This window comes from Vollenhovia emeryi, unplaced genomic scaffold, assembly GCF_000949405.1.
Source record: "Vollenhovia emeryi isolate VEMERY1.0 unplaced genomic scaffold, V.emery_V1.0 DF939173.1, whole genome shotgun sequence".
Taxonomy (NCBI): domain Eukaryota; kingdom Metazoa; phylum Arthropoda; class Insecta; order Hymenoptera; family Formicidae; genus Vollenhovia; species Vollenhovia emeryi.
The window spans coordinates 760,665-784,178 of NW_011967193.1; the positions used below are offsets into that span (position 1 = coordinate 760,665).

Consider the following 23,514-nt stretch of genomic DNA (forward strand, 5'->3'; position numbering starts at 1 on the left):
ATTTCACAGACACGTCCTCATATCCGCTTTATTTCTCCGTCTGCGACGATGCATCTCCTTCTTTTCCTTCCATTTCTCTCACGTTCCTTAACTTAGGAATACTGTTCCCCTGTCTCGAATGTATCTCGTATTTTTAAACTTACAAGAAAATGACGTAGAGGCAAGTACTACTACGTACTTTTTTTTTCTGAGGACGTATCGCATTTCGTAAATCTTCCTCGTCGCGTTACTTCTAAATGCCCGCCAGTCTTTTTTATATCATCAAGTCCAAGCTATAATATTTTCGGAAGTCACCGGAATCGATAATGGCGTCACTGATCTACACGGCGATAAATAACGGCGATTTATACGAGCAGAATTTGGCAGAGAATGTGTCACATGAGATTCACGTCGGCCGTACGTGCCGGTGTGACGTCAACGGTGCTTATTATTCCGCGGACAAACCGTGAGAAGAAAGGCGGAAAGTCAGAAAGTGTGACGGAGACGAGAATTGAAGAGTCACTTTAAAATCGGCTCAAGTCAGTGACTGGCGGATTCTATTTGTATGATCGGTTCTAAATTTAGATCCTTCAACGTCTTAATTTCGTTCGCGGATCGCCTCTGTCGCGACACGATCGGAGATCGTTACCAGGCGAGGTTCAAAGAGAATAGCCGGTTTGAGAAGAATTTCAAATAAACAAGTTTTCACTCTTATAGAACCATATGAAAAATAAGTTGCTGGAAATGTACTGTTAAATAAGACCGAAATATCTTATATCAAGTAAATTCAAAATTATTTTATTCTAAATAAAATAACGTTCGAAGGAGTTAACGAACCAGACACTGGTGTGTGTGTGTGAATGTGTGTGTACGTGTTAAAAACTTCTATTCATCAAAACAATACATACGTTTTGGCTTTAATCAGATTATCTTTAATGTATTATAGAATTTTAAATACTAACGTTACGCGTACATAAGAAAAACCTACGTTTAAGATGTAACAATGTTTTTTTTCGGCGTGTCATATAAGAGTTCTTTACTTTATTTAAGTTTAAATGTTCAAAACCAGTAAACTGCTATTACTGCAGAAACGAAACGAAGAGGTGGACACGTCTCTTTGTAATTCTTCGGAGTACAAATACCTAACAATGACGTTTTCGCATTTGACACGAGGAAAGAGTTTTGTAGAACTTTTGCTTTCATCAAGTTAACCGATATTTTAAATTGAATCGCACGATAAATGGATAAAGTGCACAATACCTGAGAGATCCGCAGACCATATCTGGTGCCACCCAGAACAACGTATCCACCACCAACGCCTCCACCCGTCATAGCCCTTGCAGCGCCACCCAGCCATCCTCCGAAGCCACCCCCTGTCCTCTGGGGTCCACTACCCCCGTCTCCTCCGCCAGCGCGGGGCATTCTTCATCCTTCCTTCACCCTGAAATTCAAATCGCGTTACAAACGCGGACCAAAAAGACGATCCGGCGAAGGATGGCGCGTGCAAAAATAAAGCGAAACGAAGAGCGATTCTTGCCTCGCGCGAAAGAGATTACGGCGTGAATTGTCCTTGGCTGCCTTGCGCGAGGACTAACGAGCTAGATTCATCCTATGGGATATTAACGATCTCGGTTGAGTTACGGGCGAGCGGCTCACGCGACGGACGCATCACGCACTTACGCACGCAAAATGCGGGCCGCTGCGTAAATTACTGCGAACGTTCGCGCATTCCCCAATAACTGTCGGCTACGATCTTATTTATTTATCGCGCGCCATCGCCGATGAATGAGATTCGCCGGAATTCACGAGCCGCTACCATTAAGAGTCGCAGGCGGTCGCGCCGTTACCGGAAGCGACGAGGCCACTACTTGTCACGGCAATGTCGGCCACGAACTTCTTTCTTGGCTCTCGCCAGGTCCGAGAAGGAGTCTACTGACGTCCGACGGAGACGTCAAAAGAAGTCAAATCTCGAAATATTTTGTATCGCGCACCGCAATTGTAGGGATTACTCCGAATTCTCGCGAGGTCTTTTTTTTAATGGCTGATATAATCGCAACAGAGGTGTTGCGATCGCGAGTCTGCGAGCTATTAAAAAAAAATTCTTGCGAGAATTTGGAGCAATCCCTGCAGTTCCGGTGCGCGACACAAAATATTTTGAGATTTTACTTTAAATAGAGTCGATAAGTGCGAAAAGATTGAATGAATAATTATTTCACGAATTCTCTGCAATTGCACCTTTGTGTTGATCTACTTTTAAATATAAAATAAGGTATACTTATTTACGCACGGAGAGAATTTTCTCTTAAATTTTACCCTGAAAATCATATAATCGTGGAACAACATGGCATTTCGAAGAATTTTATACAAGTTTTTTGAAATTTTACGTTCATTTTACTAACAGAATGTATGGTATTTAATAACAAACGGATATATCCGATTAAATTGTTTATCCGATGAATAATATGATCGGTTTTTCGATCACATTTCATCGGATACATCCATAATTTAATCGGAAAACGTAATCGGAAAAATTAACAATCGGAAACTTAATTGGTTTATCCGATGGAAATTTTTCTCACTGTTAAACGTATACGATGAGTGCAGATAAACAACAGCAGATCATAATAATTCTTAATGACTTATAAAAGTCGTTTATATTTGGGATATTTTCTTTTATTATTTCATTATGAACTTGTCCCATTTTATTTTTAAGCTGTTTACACGTACTTCTGAAGCTTCGTGGTATTGACACGAGCCAATTGCACGTTTTCCACTCATTGTCAGATCAGTAGGAGACGTGTCTGTTAATCCGAAGCAGATCAGTTGCGCGATTGTCGCCTGCCCTTTCCGAATCAATGAGTTTCGCAGATCGCCCGTTGGTCGTTTATCGCAGACGAATAAATAAACAAATGATTAAAACTAAACTGTAATTATGCTGTACAAATCTCAATCTGCCACCTACATGCGCCTCCTACGCTTTCGTTACGGAATAACAGTTCAATGGAACAGCGAACGAGTAGTGACTTGAGGATGGTCATTCCTTTTTTTTAATAACAATATACTTTTGCAAGATACGCTTATATTTTACAATATTACGTAATGTATATTAAGAAAAACATTTTTTGCTATAGTAATTTTGCTATAGTGTTTTTCAAGGAAGAACCACTCACAATTATCAAAGATTACATTGTATTTCTTACTATTGCATTCATTTTATAAACGCTACTGTTTTTCAAACTACTGCACTTATAAAACTAAAATTTAACAAAACAGATTTGCAACTTAACTCTCGAGATTTATAACGGAATTATTCTTGTCCTTATCTGAGATATTACGAAAATAATAACAACCGCTAAAATAAATAACAGAATTGATTGTGAGCTGAGAAGAAATGTAAGAATGCAGATTTAATTGCGATTTATATCCAAGAAGTTGAAAAAAAAATCGCGATTTAATGGATGTCCGTTTAAGTATATAAGCGTGACCGCGGCTGACAGGTATAATGGATGAAAATTCGTTGGAATTCACGCCCAAGGCCTTACATGAAACGTCCGCTCCGAATTTATTATCACCGTTAATGCAAACGGGACGCTATGCTGTGCCGGAAGTTACTCTCGAGTATTACCGGGCTAATACCCGAGGAACCGATGTATTCGGTACAATTGTCCTTCCAGTTCGAAACAGCTTCTTTCCCCTCGATTAGATTTTCGATACAGAGTTAACTTTCTGGCACTGGTAATTATACATTTGAGAGAATCTCTCTACTATTCGTGCAGTATATCCAAGGCATATGTCGAAAATAATTGAAAAGAATTAATAAATACATACATGTATTGAAAATAAAAATTATTAGATCGTGTATACCTGCAGGGGGAGAGAAGTCATTCCTAAAATTTATCCTGAAAATCATTTAATCGTGGGGCAACGTGACACTTTGAAGAATTTTATGAGACATTTTACTAATAATTATAGTAAATACATATGTTACTAGTAGAATGTGTGGTAAAATTTCAAAAAACTCAAAATTCTTCAAAATGCCATTTTCTCCCACGATTACGCGTTTTTTCAGAGCGAATTTAAAAAAAAAATTCTTTCCCCGTGAATATCTCTTTCAAATTCCTTTCATATATTTATATATTCTGAAATATTTATCGCAGCTTTTCAGTGTATCTTACACGGCCAGGATTGAGGAGAATGTTTAACAAAGAAGAACACGACTGGGTATAAGAGGCTTAAACGGTATTTTATCGGAGATGCACGTACGAACGACTCTTAAATATATGTACGTGACTCTATTCTTCGAGAACAGTTACGCGTCACTATCGTCCGTTAAAAGCACACCTTTTACTACTCACATGTGTCACTACCATAAGGTAAGGTCGGCGGGTATCAGTCTTCTTAGATATTCATTGAGTCACTTTATCTGTAATCGATGACGGACTGACGTCGCGAGTCGTTGAACTCGCGCCAAAATGCCGTCGGTGAATTTGTCGCGACGAAAAGGGGGAATTCGGGAAAAAAGAATTATTTCTCCCTCGTAAACGTGAAAAATGTGTTTATTGGCGACGTTATGTCGTTTGGCGTTTATCCACTCGGCCGTTTAGATTTTTCTAATGTGACAGAAAACGTATTTTCGTCGATGAAAATCGGTCGCGGGAACAAGAATGTTGCTTGCCTTCGGTGCACAGTGAACATGCTGTAGAAAATAAAAATTATTCCTGGCGCCCCTGCTTATCTTTATCTCTGCTCATTTAAGTTCTTGCTCTTTTGCAAAAAAAATGCAGAACGACATTAAAAGTAATGCAGTATAATTAAATTGTACTCTATAAGAATTTTTAACAAGGGTTCGATTGAAAGCTGTTAGTTTATTAGATTTTTGATCCTATCAATCTCTTATAAAAATCAGACTTTGTAATCTGGATTTATCTTTGATTACAAAATTTCTTTCATGATAAAATAGTACTATTATAATATTATACTAGTAATAAGATACTAACAATAAGATAAATAATATTACGAGAAGTTATATTTATCTTAATGATTATATTATTACGATAAGCTATGTCTTATTAAATTGTTAATATTAAATTTATTTCTAAAATATATTTTTTCTGCAATGATTAACGCTATGCAATATTATATTCGAGACGTAAAACGATTAAATACAAAAGTGTGAAGCGAGCAAACAACTAGCAAGATGAAAAACAAAGTTATGGACAACACGCGCGAGCAATGCATCTTCGCGCATCGCTATTTGATCGAAGGGATTCTTGCCCCGGTGTGAGATCGAGATCGCTGAGAAAAGGAAGATCAAGTCTTATCCGACACGCGGAGCACGTAAGAAAACCGAAACGAAAGCGCGATTCTCTCGCAGGCTCCAGCTGGATCGCTTCTATTATAAACGCGCGCGTTGCAATCCATTCTGCTTGATCCATCTTCCAATTTGAATCAATTCACTCGATTAAAAAAGCAAGTCGGCGAGATTTGCATACAATACTTTCTTTAGCAATGACTTCTTTGTTTCACATATTTCGCGTATTAAACATTTTCGTTCAATATGAGCGTAAAATATAACATTTGCATGTCAAATATGATAATCTCTTTAGATTGCCAATAATAAATAATAATGGATAAGTTTAGTCGACCTTAAAACTGGCGCTTGTTTAATAAATTAAAAATTAAAAATATACAGTGCGACGTTTCAACCACATTTTAAAGAGAACAAACCAACAAAACAATTTTTAATTTGTTATTTACGTATCCACTTGACAAACCATATCTTTAATTGTACTCGTTATATTTCACTGCGTCTCATTTTACACATTACTTTTGTACAATTAGTTTCAAGTTTTATTTTTAATTTTATTTCTATCTATGATAAGCGTGTAACTCCGATTATTGGTTTGTTCTCTTTAGAATGTGTGCTCGATAAGGACCTAAACCCTTGGTCGAAACGTCGCACTGTATATTTTTATTTTTAATTTATTAAACAAGTGCCAGTTAAGGTCGACTAAACTTATCCATTTGCGTTTCATTGCAATAACTTACGTACGTTGTACATTCCTGTTAACATCTCGCAGGCTCTTTGTCTTTTCTATCATTCATACATTTCTGAATTTATTTTTATGAAGAAGAAACATACATTTTTATACAAACGATGCAAAATTTTACTTGTTACTATTGACGGCTCAATGCCGATCCCGAAAAAGGCAAACTTTGAATAAAGGAAAACAGCCGCATTCCTTTTTGCAGAACATTTGCACACGAGGGGGCAACACGTCCCGGTGCAAATAACCGATAAACATTCGCGATGCTTTGTCATTGCGGCGCAACGCGTCGCGTCGCGAGGTTTATTTGCGAAACGATAAGCACCCGCGTCAAAAGTGCATTCCCACTGTATTTCGACGGTTTTGCGCCGGGCTCGCTACTTTACGTCGTAGACATGAAGATGTCGGATATTAGTCATAAATATTAATAATTTCGAGTTATAAATAATGAAAAATTTTAATATGAATCTATAATCTATAATAAATGCTACTTTTGAAGAGAGAAACTGCGACACGTAACATTTACTAAACGAGATTGTTTTATTGATAATTTAAATTCTTGGATGCAGTTCTCGAAGGAAACTCTTAAATTACTGGGCGCGGTATCGTGTTCCAAATTTAATGATCTCCTGCGACATTATTACTACAAGATACAAACCTCGAAATTGACGAAATGCCCAGATGCACAGTAAAATATAAAATGTTAATGTTAATATTTTTCACATGTCCTGAAAAGTCTACTCTGAATTTTATTTTACATAAATGTGAAGTATAGTGTTAATTGGTTAACAAAATCGCAGTGGTATGCTTATAACTGTGAATCAGTGAGTATTCACTGTTTTCAATGATAATCTACCGATTTACTTTTAGAAAGTAGACACTGAACACTGAACCATGTTCCTTTCTGCAGACTTTACGAATATTTCCCTGTCAAAAACAGTGCCAATCGCAGTGGAAACGGAGACAAAATTACAATTTCGAAAAATCGGAAATTATTGCTAAAAATTTGTAAATCCCACATATCTTTCGAGATGTACGAAATTATTTAAATTTAGCCAACAATGACGCATGCTGTGAGAAGAAAACTACGAAGGCTTAAACATATTTGATTTTGTGACTCAATGGTTGAAAAGATTTTAAATATGTTTCATGTAAAATTGAGACATTTCATTTGTCATATAATATTTGCTACGTAGCAGATGCACATGCACAAAACATACACAATTTTCGTTATTTATAAAATGTTACAACTCTGAAATAGAACACTTTAAAGTAAAATATAGACGCTACCATGTGTATTTATTAGAGCATCAGGAGACTCTTGTGCCGGAGGCAAGCTAGTAGTCTCGTGACTGCTAACTGTCTGTACACGATCCGCGAACGTAATACTTTCTTTATCCCATAGAGAATGCAAAGGAAGTCCGTTCACCGGTGGAGGGAGGAGGAGTTTCGAAATTTTTCTCCTAGAGAAACGTTTCTAAATATAGAAAGACGCATATTAACCTTTTACACAGAATCCCGACCGCTGGGGTTTGTACTTCGATTTTGCCCCGGGTTAATCCGTGATTCGCGCGCTGGACAGATTCGCGTCAATCACTTTTAATTGTCGTGAACATCTGCTCGCGCTAAAGGTCTTTCGTACGCTATTGCGATGCAGCAAACCGCAACGTATTTTTATAGTCTCGTATAATATCAGCTTAGAAAAATAAATAACATATTTATATTTTGCATATGATATATAAATATAAAGGTATCGCTTACGAAAGGTATAACAGTAACAATAAGTGTAGACATAAAAGCGTAATGTAAAGTATATAATCCTGAGAACATTACATTCTGTTTTCCATTTAACTACGTACGAATTAACGAAATAAGATGTAAAAGACGTCAAACAGCCCGGAATGAAGGTAAAATTCAGGGATGGTCTATAAATCCAAACGCACCCATACAACACAAAAGCTTGCAACAACATTGCTGCAACATTGCAACATTGCATATTGCAGTGTAATGTTACATTCATATTACAGATACATTATTTTACAATATTACTTTAATAATGTTGTAACAATATTATTTTAAAATATTGATACAATTATGTTTGTAATATGTATATTGTTTCCTCATCTCACTTTTATAGTTTACTAGAAATGACAAAACGCGCGCTCCGCGCGCGCAATTTGTAGTTGAGTATTAGTATATTTTTAAGAATTTGTATACATGTGCAAAGAATTAATTGTATGCGCAACTTCAATTTAAAATACAATAAAAAATAATTTATTACTCACTGATACGATTTGCAACAGCAGAGTAGTACATCGTTAACTGTATATGTTCAACTGTAAAAATACAAAATGTATGATTATTATAGACTAATTATGTAATATCGAAATTATTGTATTAAATATACTTTATATTTTATATTTAAAAAATAGGTATTTTTTACAATAATTATATAGAATACTGAAAAAGTCTTCTTTTTAAATGTAGACTCACAAAATTTTATACGTATGGTTTTGTCTCTAACACTTATTCGAATCCTCGCTCGAATCATTTGAATAAATAAAATCAAAGCACGGAACAGATGCTATATTTTACACAAGTAGAAAATGATATAAAAATGTGAGACACTTACCTCACGATTTGTCTGCCGTTGCCCTATGCCTTCTTGACCTCCTCCTCCTCCTCTCAGATTTCCTTGTTGCACTCACACCACACTCACTCGCGAAAATCATCGATCGCGCGAAATTTCCGGTACTCCCGTACGCGATGTGAAATACCGCGAAACGCAAATATAATTAACAAATATCGTGACTTTCTGTAATACAAATTACTTAAACTAACAACTTGCATTTTTGATTCGAAAGAATAGGATAATGGATAATGGATAAATCACTTTTGAATTGATCGGAATCGAAAGCACAATCTGCGGTAAAGAAGTAGTTATTCCTCAACGAAACGATATTTTACAATCTTTGTCATTCAATCTAATCCTCGAAATAAATTACGTGAAAGAAATTTCCAACGATAAATAGTTGTTATTAATTGCAACAGTTAATCGAGATAATTTTCGATTACATTTACATAATGTAACGACGTGCAATAAGCGACTTTCTTTACTTCCTGCCCGTTCAAGTTGCGAACAATCACAGAGCGAATTACAGCGCGAACGCCGAAGTCGCACAAGTTTCTCTATTTTCCCGAAAATAGAACAGATTACACGAAATCGATAGATAATTAAAAACGCGGTGCGTAAACGAGATGTAACCGCGACAAAGTACCGCGGTTTACCTTCATATTTTAGACGAGTTAGTCTCGTGAAATATCTATGTCTACGTTGATAAAGAGCAGTCGCCTCAACACGCAATTCGTTTCTCATTACAAGTTGTAGAAACTTAATAATTAATCGAGGAACGTTACTTGTTACTAATAAAGGTGTGCGAATCAATGGTGTTTTATCCCTGCATTCATCGCGATCGAGTCTTGGAAACCGATAACGCCAAAGTAATAACACACACGGAGCAACTCTCGACACTGCTTGCCGGCTCGACGTTCGGCGAGCGACTGAGAGCGTGGCGACCTTCAGGTAAACAATGTCCCGCGTAACGTCGTACGATACCGCGCCGATAGAAAAACAATAACGAACGTTGAGAATTCGATGTCTTTTTTTGTTCCGTGACTGTTACTACGTTTTGCGTATCATTCTGCGGACTTGTTGGTGTTGATTAAATTAACGATTAATTCTGTTCAATCGAGAAAGTGTATCGAAACAAAAATCGTTGTTACTTAAATTCTAATTACTATAAGATTAGAGATTTTGCCTCAATAGTTGGTGTATACACATGTATATTTCTAAATTGCAAATCTTCATTTACTATGAATCTAAAAGAGAAGTGAAGCACACCGCGCTTCGAGAAAACCAATCGGCGTCACGGAAAAGAGGCCTCAACTGTTCGATATTAACGACATTCACGCTATACATTGTAATATTCCTGAAGGCGGTCATTTTACCGTTGCTGCAAGATTGCAGCAGTGTTGCAGCAACATTTCACAGCGTTTAGGCAACGTTGCATTCTTGCGAAGAATTATTGCTGCAGTGTTGCTGAAACCTTGCTGTGCTGTATGGGCAGTAGCCCGGTAATTAGTATTAATGGTGTATTTCTGACGTTTTACTTAATTAAACGAATGCGATTTACGCCGAGCTAATCGATGCGGCGCGACTGTCCCGTAAATAAATTAATTCGAGCTCTAAGTCTAAACGGTCGCGTAAGCCGCGCGGTCCCCTCATTTGCATACCGATCGAGAGCTGCCCCATAAGTCACTGCAAATCGTTCGTTATAAATCGCCGCACAAAACTGGCCGGCGGTCGGGGAATACCTGCCTGCACCTGTAATCCTCTTTCTGCAGCATGCGTCGCTGCTGCATTGAAAAAACCGCGAAACTTATTTTCCCCCGTGGCATTTGCGTCATTAATTAATCGTTATTAGACAAGATGCGATGTGATATTTTTGCTATGGTGAGTAATCGTGTTTCAGTCCTAAGAGAATTAGAGAGAGGGTGTAGGAGGGGGGAGAGAGAGAGAGAGAGAGAGAGAGAGAGAGAGAGAGAGAGAGAGAGAGAGAGAGAGAGAGAGAAGCGGCGATATTTATATCTTACTCGCGGGCGGCACGATGACGCGTACCGGGACATTTCTCGCGATGCGTTCGCCAATTTCGCACGGCGGAAGTACTGCAGATGAAACAGTTTATTTGAGAGTAATTGCATTTGAGTAATTCCTCAGGACGAGTTACTCCGAGGGGACATGTTAGGTATATCGAATATTTAAATAAGTGGACTTTGAGCGACTGGTGCTCTTTATCGCATATCGTTACGATGTAAAAAATATATTATACCATATACGCATACTATAAGTAAACACGATTTTTAACGGAGTGTATTGCTCTCCGTACGGCAACTACGCAAGATGAGATTGTGGATTACTACGGTAAGAATATAGTAGAACGGACAAGTTGTCAGCCAATGTAACAACAACCCATCATCATTGCATTCGATAATGGCTTCATTATCGTGGAAATAGGACGTCCTGATATCTCGCAATTAAGAGTTCCAATTCGTCAAATGTTTATCCAACAAATTCGGCGATGGAATGTTGGCACCTCGGACGTACACAATTGCTTCTTTTCTCTCGGAATCATGCCAAGGGGAAATAAAAATTACTGACATTGATTGAGATTGCGAGATGATGATGCAACAAAAAGAGAGACATCCGCAATTATTTTCAACGTGCAGTATTTTACTAATAAAGTTAATAATAATTTTCTAAAAGTGTTCGGACAATGCAAATTGAGACAACATGAATTTAAAGACACTTCAGAACATTAATTGACTAAAAGGAAAAACGTTTTAATTAAGATGTATGTATATAAACAAAAAAATTCGAGATTTATGTTTGAAAAACAATCTTGTTTTGGCAATAATTACTTTGTAAATTATTTAAAACTCAGAAATTAGTGTAACAAATTTCAAGCTATTTTGTCATATATGTAAATAAATGAATGAACATCAAGCGAATCTATAAAGGCTGGTCTACAATACATGGAGTAAGCTGGAGTAAGGAGTAGGAGTAAGGAAATAAATCCATTTTATTTCTCACTCCTACTTCAGCTCTTAGGCTTACTCTCGGTGAATCAAAATGCCATCAATTAGTGTTACAATTATTTTAACAATTATGCCCGTATTTCAGCTTCCTTACTCCAAAAGCTAGAAGTTAGGGCTCTCCCTTACTCCTTACTCCACGCTTACTCCACGTATTGTAGACCACGCATAAGTGTTAAACTACAGTTCACGCGAAGTACTATAACTGAAACCACTGTTACGTTTATCTCGTTAGGATATTAAATAACCTTATCGGTCTTGTATACTAAAAAACTAAACAAATGAATCAGTTTGCGATGGGCACACCAGGTACATACATACCCTCCGAGAATAAATTCACTGTCATCAGCTAGTCCCGTCATCTGTCTTTTATTTTTTTCACAAGTCAAATCACACGCGCCTCACTATTCACCGCATCGCGTCCTTCTTTTCCAAACTTCCCGTATCGTGTTGCTAGATAATAAATCAATCTTCTGAACATACAGATTCTTCGGCTAATTTTATTTAAAAATCGTTTATTGCGATTATACTTTGTGACATTTCTTCATGAATTATATTCGTTCAAACATTTTTTTAGACTTATTGTTGTTCCGACTTTCTCGTTTCCAGTCCTTCACTTCGGGACAATGCGGGAGTATCTAAGATATACGATATTTTACATGGTTTTCAAAGCCCTCTCTAACAACCCTTAAGAGCGTCTTCGCGATTCTTCTTGAGACTCTCTCGGAATTTCTCTTCGAGTTCCCTTCGATGCTCTTCAAAACGTTCTGTTCGGGATTTCCCTCAGGGTTCTTCAAGGCCGTTACACGAATCACGAGACAGGCTTCGCGCACGGGCGTGGCGGATGCCAAAAAATTTCACTGGGAACTGAAGCGGCTACGAGCAGGAGGCGAGGGAGGAGCAGGGGCGAAAGATCAGTGATGCACAGACGAGGGACACGATGCCACCTTGGTGAAAGCCACCGCGATGAAGAGGCTTCCTTGTCGTACCGAGTGCCGCTCCCGCCAAGCGGAAGATTATCTAAATAGACTTCGCGGGCCAAAGAGGGAAGGAGCGGAAGAGGAGACGAGACGGCGGCTTAGGAGGAGAAGAGGACCCACAACGAGTTGGTATTTATACGTCGTGCCTTTGGAGAGCCAGTGGCCGCGACCAGGAACATCCCTCTTCGTGTCCGCGGATGAAACGTACCGAATGCCATTGATTTTCTTCACCCGTCGATTGGAATTCATGGGGAACTCCGCGGCAGGAATTAACAGCCTCATCGGCAATAAGATCTGAGAGACAGAAAGAGGAGAAAGAGAGAGAGAGAGAGGGGGGGGAGCGAAGAGAAACGCGGGTTAATCAGCTGCATCGAGCGAAACCGAGGACCTTTACTCTTAGGTTACACCGTTTTGCTGTGCATTTCTTAAGTGGTAGAAATTACTGCGAGAAAGAGGGGGGGGAGCTTCGACTTCGGATTTACTTTACCATTTACATTTTACAAAAACGAAGTTGTATCTTTCTTGAGTAATTATGTATGGGTGAACCTTTAATTATGTACATACAGTAAGTTTTTACCGCGCGTTCTGACAATAATGACGTGTAATTCACAATATCTTGTCAAAGACTTTATGAATACTGTATACTTTCACAATTTTTCACTATTTAAGTTTTAGTGCATTTGCGATTATTTCTTTTATTCCTCATAAAAATAAAAGTTTAATATGGATAAAGCGAAATTAACCTGAAGATTAATTTGCAAAAAGATTTTTACAGCTATTTATAAATAAAAAATGATTTATGTACAAACGTATTTCAAAAAGTTTCACATAATTTTTAATTATACGTAATTTTGTTTAATTACTAAATCATATATTTTATAAACTAATATTTTATTGTTTTATATAAAATCGGTCATTAAAGTTTTTAAAGTCAATTTAATGTAAAATTTTTAATAATTCATTCTTTAATTTAATTGTCAGCGTTAATAATAAACGTTTGATTTCTTATAATTGTTTTAATACAAAATATAAGATTTATGATCATTTCAAGTATCGAATTTGGGAGACGAAAAAATTGCAATGAAGGAAATCTGAGTTGCACACATTCGCAGCTGTTTTAACACAAGTGTGTATATCAGGTGCTGAACATGACTGCCGCGTTTGTGCACGAAATTCCTTACACGTTTACATAACCGTGGATACAATAAACTTAGTAAAAAAATATAATTTGCGCCATTTGTACAATCAACTGTTAGAAGCAGTGAACCACGCAATGGAATTTCTTCTTGTTTAACTTTTCGTTGTTGACAATTTGTACGTACACTAGGCATCCCCGATGCCTCCCCACATGAATTAAGCACATATAGAACACATACATTTTCCATGTATGTATTATAAATGCCAAATGTATAAGTGTGCACAAATTTACATGGGAAGGCATTGAATTTAACTTACCCATTGACATTGGATAAGTTATAACAAATGCACTAATCATGTAACAACACAGTTTGTAAGGTATAAGAAAACTATTAAAGATTGTTATTACAAAGTTGCTGTGAGTATCATCAAATAATTTTCCGAGTAAAAAAATTGGTAAGGCTGTAAAAAGCTCCTGATTAATTTTCCTTAATATAAATCGGGGCCCTAATACATATACGTATATATAAATGATCGGGTTCCTGAAAAGTTTTTAACAGGGAGTTTATAAGGACCTTGTAAGAAAATTATAATCAGACCCTGGTTTCAAAATATGAATCCCTATCGTTAATTAAGGCTTCACAAGCAGAAATGAAAAAAAAATTAATTTTTGAAACTAATTTTTAAATTGTGTTAAATTGTAGCCATCGAAAGTATATTCAGGTCATTGAGTTTATCCGTGATCCAGACAACGCATTGCCAGATCATAATCGGCTTGCCTTCTACACTAATGCGGAATGATTTTTACTTGTGAGAAAGCCTAACGCGTCGCGGCAGCGAGTGGTACTAATACTCAGGCTAACGTATATCAAACCCTATGAGGGAATCACGCCCGTGTAAGAATTACCTGAGAGCTATTTGAAAAGAGCACCCTAGGGTAATAAGAGCATCCTTAATAATATCCAATATGACTCTGATGTGACAATAATGAGGCGTCCCGTAATTCGTCAAACTTGGGCATCCTTAACAAAATTTACTAAGGACCTGACGTGACAATAAAAAACCATGATATAAAAAGCAAATTTTAGCATTGGTTTGTAATGGTTTTTTAGTTACAACGCGTTTCTTTTATAGTTAAGTTATAGTAAGGCCCTGTGTTAAAATAGGAATATTCGATAATTAATAACTTGTAACCAGGCAAGTAAATACATTGGAAATAGTCCATGATAATGTAGCGCGTCATTGAAAAAGTCAATTTAAAATTTTACCATGATAGCATTGATTGTGATACCTAAACCACTAGACCCTTCAGACTCTCTATAACGTTCTTCCTTAAATTCGTTCTTCCCACTGATCTGTAGTTATAAGATCATTGGTTATTCCTGAATAGGTTACATCTAATTGTTAACATTTGGCAAACGTTGCGTGATAAGTTCCTCATATAAGTTCTGTTATTAATTCAATATTTTTCATATAAATTGAAAATGTAAACCTCACATATTATTACAATAATTACAATATTATAACAACAATACAATTAATATTGTAATGTTTGTAGAGGCCAAGTGATTGAAAACAATTTCTATGTATAGAAGCTCTTATGATAACGTGTACTGCTAGGCATCACCTTTCAGCTTGGAAAGTAATTCCATATTACCAAAGAAAAGTAACGTGAAAGTTTGTCTTAATATTAGTTTCTTAAAATCGAGCAGTTGGAAACAAACTCATTTATTTAAATATCACCAAGTTCAAACAACACATCAATATTTAGGTTTAGTAAAGACATTATCGCTATGTCACATTTAGTAACATACCCACTGTGATACTGTGCGAATATAACGGCAACGAAAATGGAGCAAAATTGTTGGTTGTGGAATCATTATACTAAATTAAGTACTCGGGCAGAATGTAAGATATGTCGCAAGACGTTTGATGCATATCGAGGATTGTATCCGTTAAAAGCACATTTAAGTTATAAACATGAAATACAGAATGGAGAAGAAAACTACCAATGGAAAAGCAAAGTGGAAACCCGCTTAATTTGGGAATATTTCTCAAAAGAAGACAGATATTCTGCAAGATGCAACAAGTGTTCCGGAATTCTTGCTCATGCGTATAAAACATCTGTTTTAGAAAAGCATTTGTTGACTCACTCAGAAATAGAAGCATCATTACGAGAAACAATTACTGGCACCTGGCTGTCGAAATACTTCACAGTTACAGAGTGTAAGGCAAAATGCACATGGAAAGATTGCAAATCGGCTTTTAAAACATATGACCCAATAAATGTCTTCAAAGATCACTTGCGTGAATGTCATTGTGTAGATGAAAATTCGGGACGTGAAGAAAGAACTGGTTATGAAAATTATGAAGATGGTATGATGCACCAAAATTCTTTTGCCGGCCCAAGTTGGTTATCATAAAGCTACATAGTGGCAATCGCTTCTGAAAAACAAAGGTAAATGTCTCAGATATTTTTTGGTCTTCTAATTATCATGAATTAGTAATATATGCATTATCTACAAGTAACAAGTAAAACAATGTATATCTAATAATTTAAAATAGGCATTATGCTTTTGGTATTTATTATATGTCTATTCTATAGGTTGTAATTATGTGAGTTAAACAATATAACAACTTTACACGAGATTTTATTCGTTCAAACATATTTTTATTAATTCAAATACTTATTTATTTGTCATGCGCATATTCAGTAATTAAAAAGTATTCCCACACGCAATAACTGCGCAGATAATTCGGATCGTATTGTTAATTGTTTTTATGTTTGACTTTCCATCTTGAGGAACCTGAATAATAAAGATCAGTCAATATAATTAAATAAAATATACATGATTGCAATTCAATTTTGCAATTCTGACATTAGTAGTTTACTGAATTTTTAATTACTCTTTGTATGCAGGTCTGTGGACAATTACAATAAACAAGAAGGATCTGAATCTGGAACTAAGTGATTCTATTTGGGGAAAATTGTCATCTCTACACCATGCATTAATAACAAATCTTGACGAAAGTACTAGAAGATATTATATCGATAACCTACTTGCATTTGACGATATATTACGCATTTGGCATTGTCAGATAAAGTAAAACGGGGTCATCATGTAACTCTTCAACAGAATATGTCCGTTAATATCATTTTAGCGAACACGTGGCTCTATCGTTGTTTTCTTCACACTATTAAAAAAATCTAAAATAATTGATGAAACATCTGCCTTCATTGTTAAAGACGTCATAACCATTTTGATAAAAATTTACTTATTACATATTTTAGTTTTCATAAATTCTGTATACATACAGTCATGAGGCCACTGGTCCATATGTTACTTTGGTTTAGATATCGTAGACTCACGTGTTCACGCGGAAGATTAAACATCAATCTTCTTACGAATTCAATTTACAAGTACTTTAGTGACTATTTACTAGTTAAGTAATTTACTAATAGTATCGTCAATTTTAATTGTCTTTGTATTGACTTGTATCAACTCATTTATATATTTTATACATGTAACATTTAGTGTCATTTACACAAAGTTGTAAGACTGCATCAAGTTCATACAATAATGTTTCAATTATACGGTTCCATTATACAATATATATGTATACACGCTACGGTATTGTCATCATTTGAAACATTTATAAGAAATCTAATGAAATTTTGACAGTTAAATTGCATGTAAATAATTCAAATAATAGGATTGTACCATTATATTTGTAATACATATATGTTTATATTTCTGAACCGTATAATTCTTATTTTCTCACTTACTTTGGATAAAATAAAGTGTTATAGCTATTAAAAGTAACCCTCAAGTACTCTCAGTAACAATTTAATTATGACACGATGTTTATTCAAACGTGTTGTAGCTATTATAATTATTCCATCACAGTTTATACGAGTTGTATCGCCAATTATAATTTTCTTCGTATCGACTCAAATATGTATCTTGTAGAACGCTTCATATAACTTTTTATTGAAACATGCTTCAGATATTACAATTATTTCATCACATTTATAAGAAATCTAATGAAATTTTGACAGTTAAATTGCATGTAAATAATTCAAATAATAGGATTGTACCATTATATTTGTAATACATATATGTTTATATTTCTGAACCGTATAATTCTTATTTTCTCACTTACTTTGGATAAAATAAAGTGTTATAGCTATTAAAAGTAACCCTCAAGTACTCTCAGTAACAATTTAATTATGACACGATGTTTATTCAAACGTGTTGTAGCTATTATAATTATTTCATCACAGTTTATACGAGTTGTATCGCCAATTATAATTTTCTTCGTATCGACTCAAATATGTATCTTGTAGAACGCTTCATGTAACTTTTTATTGAAACATGCTTCAGATATTACAATTATTTCATCATAGTTTATACGAGTTGTATCGACAATTATAATTTTTTTCGTATCGATGTATCGGCTCAATTATGTATCTTGTAGAACGCTTCATGTAAGTTATATGAATAAATTAATGTTGCAACAAATACATAACAGAATTACCTATACACATTAGGATTATAGAAGATGTGTAGGCTTGTCAAAATTCTTTATGGTGGAGCACTGTTAGCGCTATTGCAAGCAGCGCATGTGAATAATTGAAACCATATACAAATTTCAGTAGAGAATGAACACATCTAATAAACGTGTAATATGAAAGAACAGAGAAAAGTATAACGACGACAATGGCATTTTCATAAATAGATATTTCAACATTGAAACTTTGCATAGTAATTTCTTCGCCTGCAGTACATGTCGAAAAGAAATACATTTGTCTTATACATTAGGTTAAAGATTACAATTTACCAATTACGATTAATAGGAACTCAATCGTTCCAGCTGTTTTTGACAATAATTTTCAACAATTTCGATTAGTAGCCTCTAGTCGGCTCGTGTATAGATACACGAGGTGGTTTCAAAGTACCCGAATACTTGGTGCGCAACATTACAGTGTTTCTTGCCTGGTTAATAATAAATAAAAATTATGTGGTGGTGCCATTTTCCATCTTTAATACTGATAAACTTCAAGACTGATAATATCAGAGCACCTTTTAATAATAATTGCAAAATGAGCTAGCAGATCGTTTTAAAATTTCGCTGAAAACATTGTTATATGTGTGAAAGACATGGTATAAAAATCAAATTTTTACACTGGTTTGTAATATTTCTTAAGATATAACGTGTTTCTTCATAGTTACAGTAAGGCACTGTGTTAAAATAGGAATATTCGGTAATTAATAACTTGTTACCAGGCAGGTAACAAATTGGAAATAGTTCATGATAATGTAACACGTCACTGAAACAGTCAATTTAGAATTTTACTATGCTAGCATTGATTGTGATATCTAATCCACTAGATTCTTAAGCCTCTCTACAACGTTCTCATAATAAAAATACATTATTTTCACAGATCTGTTGTTATAAGATCATTGGTTATTCCTGAATTCGTTACATCTACTTCTTAACATTCGACAAACGTTGCATGATAAGTCTTATATATAAGTTTTGTTATCAATTCAATATATTCCATATAAATTGAGAATATAAACCTCACATATTATTACAATAATTACAATATTATAACAATATTACGATTAATATTGTAATGTTGGTAGAGCTCAAGAGATAGTAAACAATCTCTATGTATAGAAGCTCTTATGATAACGTGTACTGCTAGGCATCACCTTTCAGCTTGGAAAGTAATTCCATATTACCAAAGAAATGTAAGGTGAAAATTTGTCTTAATATCTGTTTCTTAAAATCGAGCAGTTGGAAACACACTCACTTATTTAAATACCACCAAGGTCCAAACAACTTATCAATATTTAGGTTTAGTAAAGACATTATCGCTATGTCACATTTAGTAACATACCCACTGTGACTACGAACGGATATAGCGGCATAGAAATGAGTGGAGAAATTAATTGGGTGTGGGTACACTTTATTAAAACAAATGCTCAAATATTGTGTGAGATATGTGACAAGAAATTTCATATAAATTCCGGGTGCATTCGGTTAAAAGCACATTTAAGTTATGACCATGATATACAGAATGAAGAAGAAAACACCCAATGGAAAAACAAAGTGGAAACCCGCTTAATTTGGCAATATTTCTCAAAAGAAGACAAATATTCTGCAAGATGCAACAAGTGTTCCGGAATTCTGACTCGTGCGTATTGTCTAACTGATTTAGAAAAACATTTGTTGACTCACTCAGAAATAGTAACGACATTACGAGAAAAAATTACTTGCACCTGGCTGTCGAAATACTTCACAGTTACAAAGTGTCATGCAAAATGCACCTGGAAAGATTGCAAATCGGCTTTTAAAATATATGACCCAATATATGTCCTCAAAGATCACTTGCGTGAATGTCATCGTGTAGATGAAAGTTCGGGACGTGAAGAAAGAAATGGTGATAAAAATCATGCAGATGGTATGATGCACAAACATTTTTCTGCCGGCCCAAGTTGCTCATCATAGCGATACATAGTGGAAAACACAAAGGTAATTATTTCAGATATTTTTTGGTCTTCTAATTATGATGTGTATGAATTAGTAATATATGCATTATCTATAAGTAACAAGTAAAACAATGTATATCTAATAATTTGAAATAGGCATTATACTTTTGGTATTTATTATATGTCTATTCTATAGGTTGTAATTATGTGAGTTAAACAATATAGCAACTTTACACGAGATTTTATTCGTTCAAACATATTTTTATTAATTCAAATACTTATTTATTTGTCATGCGCATATTCAGTAATTAAAAAGTATTCCCACACGCAATAACTGCGCAGATAATTCGGATCGTATTGTTAATTGTTTTTATGTTTGACTTTCCATCTTGAGGAACCTGAATAATAAGGATCAATCGATATAATTAAATAAAATATATATGATTGCAATTCAATTTTGCAATTCTGACATTAGTAGTTTACTGAATTTTTAATTACTCTTTGTATGCAGGTCTGTGGACAATTACAATAAACAAGAAGGATCTGAATCTGGAACTAAGTGATTCCATTTGGGGAAAATTGACATCTCTACACCATGGATTAATAACAAATCTTGACGAAAGTACTAGAAGATATTATATCGATAACCTACTCGCATTTGACGATATATTACGCATTTGGCATTGTCAGATAAAGTAAAACGTAGTCATTTTATCATGTAACTCTTCAACAGAATACGTCCGTTAATATCATTTTGGCGAACACGTGGCTCTTTCGTTGTTTTCTTCACATTATTAAAAAAATCTATTGTAAAATAATTGATGAAACATCTGTCTTCGTTGTTAAAGACGTCATAACCATTTTGATAAAAATTTACTTATTAAATATTTTAGTTTTCATAAATTCTGTATACATTCAGTCATGAGGACACTGGTCCATATGTTACTTTGGTTTAGATATCGTAGACTCGCGGAAGATTAAACATTAATCTTCTTACGAATTCAATTTACAAGTACTTTATTGGCTATTTATTAATTAAGTAATTTACTAATAGTATCGCCAATTTTAATTGTCTTTGTATCGGCTTGTATCAACTCATTTATGTATTTTATACATGTAATATTTAGTGTCATTTATACAAAGTTGTAAGACTGCATCAAGTTCATACAATAATGTTCCAATTATACGGTTCAATTATACAATATACGTATACATACTACGGTATTGTCATCATTTGAAATATTTATATAATAAGTAATCTAATGAATTTTTGGCAGTTAACTTACATGTAAATAATTTAAATAATAGGATTGTACCATTACATTTGTAATACAATATATGTTTATATTTGTGAACAGTATAATTCTTATTTGCTCACTTACTTTGGATAAAATAAAGTGTTATAGTTATTAAAAGTAACCCTCAAGTACTCTCAGTAACAATTTAATTATGACACGATGTTTATTCAAACGTGTTGTAGCTATTATAATTATTTCATCACAGTTTATACGAGTTGTATCGCCAATTATAGTTTTCTTCGTATCGACTCAAATATGTATCTTGTAGAACGCTCATGTAACTTTTTATTGAAACATGCTTCAGATATAACAATTATTTCATCATAGTTTATTCGAGTTGTATCGACAATTATAATTTTTTTCGTATCGATGTATCGACTCAATTATATATCTTGTAGAACGCTTCATGTAACTTATATGAATAAATTAATGTTGCAACAAATACATAACAGAATTGCCTATACACATTAGAATTATAGAAGATGTGTAGGCTTGTCAAAATTCTTTATGGTGGAGCACTGTTAGCGCTATTGCAAGCAGCGCATGTGAATAATTGAAACCGTATACAAATTTCAGTAGAGAATGAACACATCCAATAAATATGTAATATGAAAGAGCAGAGGAAAGTATAACGACGACAATGACGTTTTCATAAATAGATATTTCAACATTGACACTTTGCATCGTAATACCTTCGCTTTCAGAGCACGTGGAAAAGAAATACTTTTGTCATATAATTTATGTTCGAGATTACGATTTATCGATCACGATTAATAGGAACTCGGTCGGTCCAGTTGTTTCTGACAATGAGATCCGATAATCTCAGTTAGTCGTAACTGGCCGGCTTGCGTATAGATACACGAGGTGGTTTCAAATTTCGCAAGCACTTGGCGTGCAACATTACCGTGCCTGGTTAATAATAAATAAAAATTTATTCCGCACTGGATGTCAGTTTCAGAGGGAAAGGAAGGAAGATGTCGCGGATATGAGAACAATAACACTGGCATTTATGAATATAACATTTGTTCGTCCCGTGACGTTGTTCGAGCGGAAAACATGGCGATTTTTTATCGATCGGTGAAAGTTCACCGGTGATCCCAGGCAATCCCGGAAGCCGCGCTCCTCCACTGGTCGCAACGTGGAAAGAATCGGTATTGTGCATCGCACGCGCTCGCGCTTCGACGAACGCGTGCAGCCGTCTCTGGTACAGGCCGTTTCAGCGCGGGCCGTTGAACCGAAACGGCCAACCGGAACGACGTCCGATACTTTTTCCTTCTTCAATAACGGGCGATCCGCCGCGCGCGGATACTAATCGAGCGAAAATCAAGGACGCGCCGGCGAGCGTCGCGTCGCGCCCCGCCGCGCTCGATTTCAGGGCCAAGAAAGCGTGCATTGCAAGGGCAAGGGACTCGTCGACTGAGAGAAGTAAGTTTTTACAGATTGTTTGTAATAATAAATTTCAATAATAATCTTCTATTTCACTTGAATCTTTTATCCGAAAGTATAAATACTCATCATATAAAGTAAGAACTTGAAGAATACGTTCATCGTTGACTAATATTAAAAAAAAAATTTATGCTAAATATAATTCGAAAAAGAAAGAAAATAAGAGATTTTTCAAAATATGTTCAAGATCACAGTCCCATTTAATTTGACATGAAAATTAAGCCTACGTGCATTTAACGCTAAATATAAGATAAGGTGTTTAAAGTGAAATATATGAATGTAAAACAATGGAAAAGCTTTGCTTAATAAATCATACGATTTTCGCATTCCAGTTAATTACAGGACGCTGCTCAGGATTCTTTGAAATCTAGAACTATCTTAGGATTATCGAATACGAGGATGGTGCCATCCCTTCAAACCTCTCACGTTCCATTAACGACCTCGGCTTGTCCCCGAATTCTCCAAGTCTGACCCA

General features: G+C 35.2%; 2 protein-coding genes across 6 annotated transcripts in view; one reads left to right on the plus strand and one right to left on the minus strand.

Annotated features, from left to right (window-relative positions):
* LOC105563639 (rho guanine nucleotide exchange factor 17) overlaps nt 1–23,514 on the minus strand; it is an 81,653-nt gene that overhangs the window by 55,760 nt on the left and 2,379 nt on the right. For all 5 annotated transcript variants that reach the window (XR_001009053.1, XM_012015391.1, XM_012015390.1 and 2 more), the window contains exon 2: nt 1,240–1,420. Coding sequence is in view for 4 of the 5 variants with exons in the window: in XM_012015391.1 (XP_011870781.1) it covers nt 1,240–1,401 (162 nt within the window). In the remaining variant the exon portion in view is untranslated. The remainder of the gene's footprint in view (nt 1–1,239; nt 1,421–23,514) is intronic.
* On the plus strand, nt 15,548–16,884 carry LOC105563638. The gene is made up of 2 exons (XM_012015387.1): nt 15,548–16,253; nt 16,716–16,884. The coding sequence occupies exon 1, from the start codon at nt 15,646–15,648 to the stop codon at nt 16,216–16,218; it is 573 nt and encodes a 190-aa protein (XP_011870777.1). The 5' UTR covers nt 15,548–15,645; the 3' UTR covers nt 16,219–16,253; nt 16,716–16,884.

Bases quoted from the DNA above. Each gene is read 5' to 3' on its own strand.
- LOC105563638 (XM_012015387.1), top strand. From the start codon at position 15,646: ATGGAGCAAAATTGTTGGTTGTGGAATCATTATACTAAATTAAGTACT.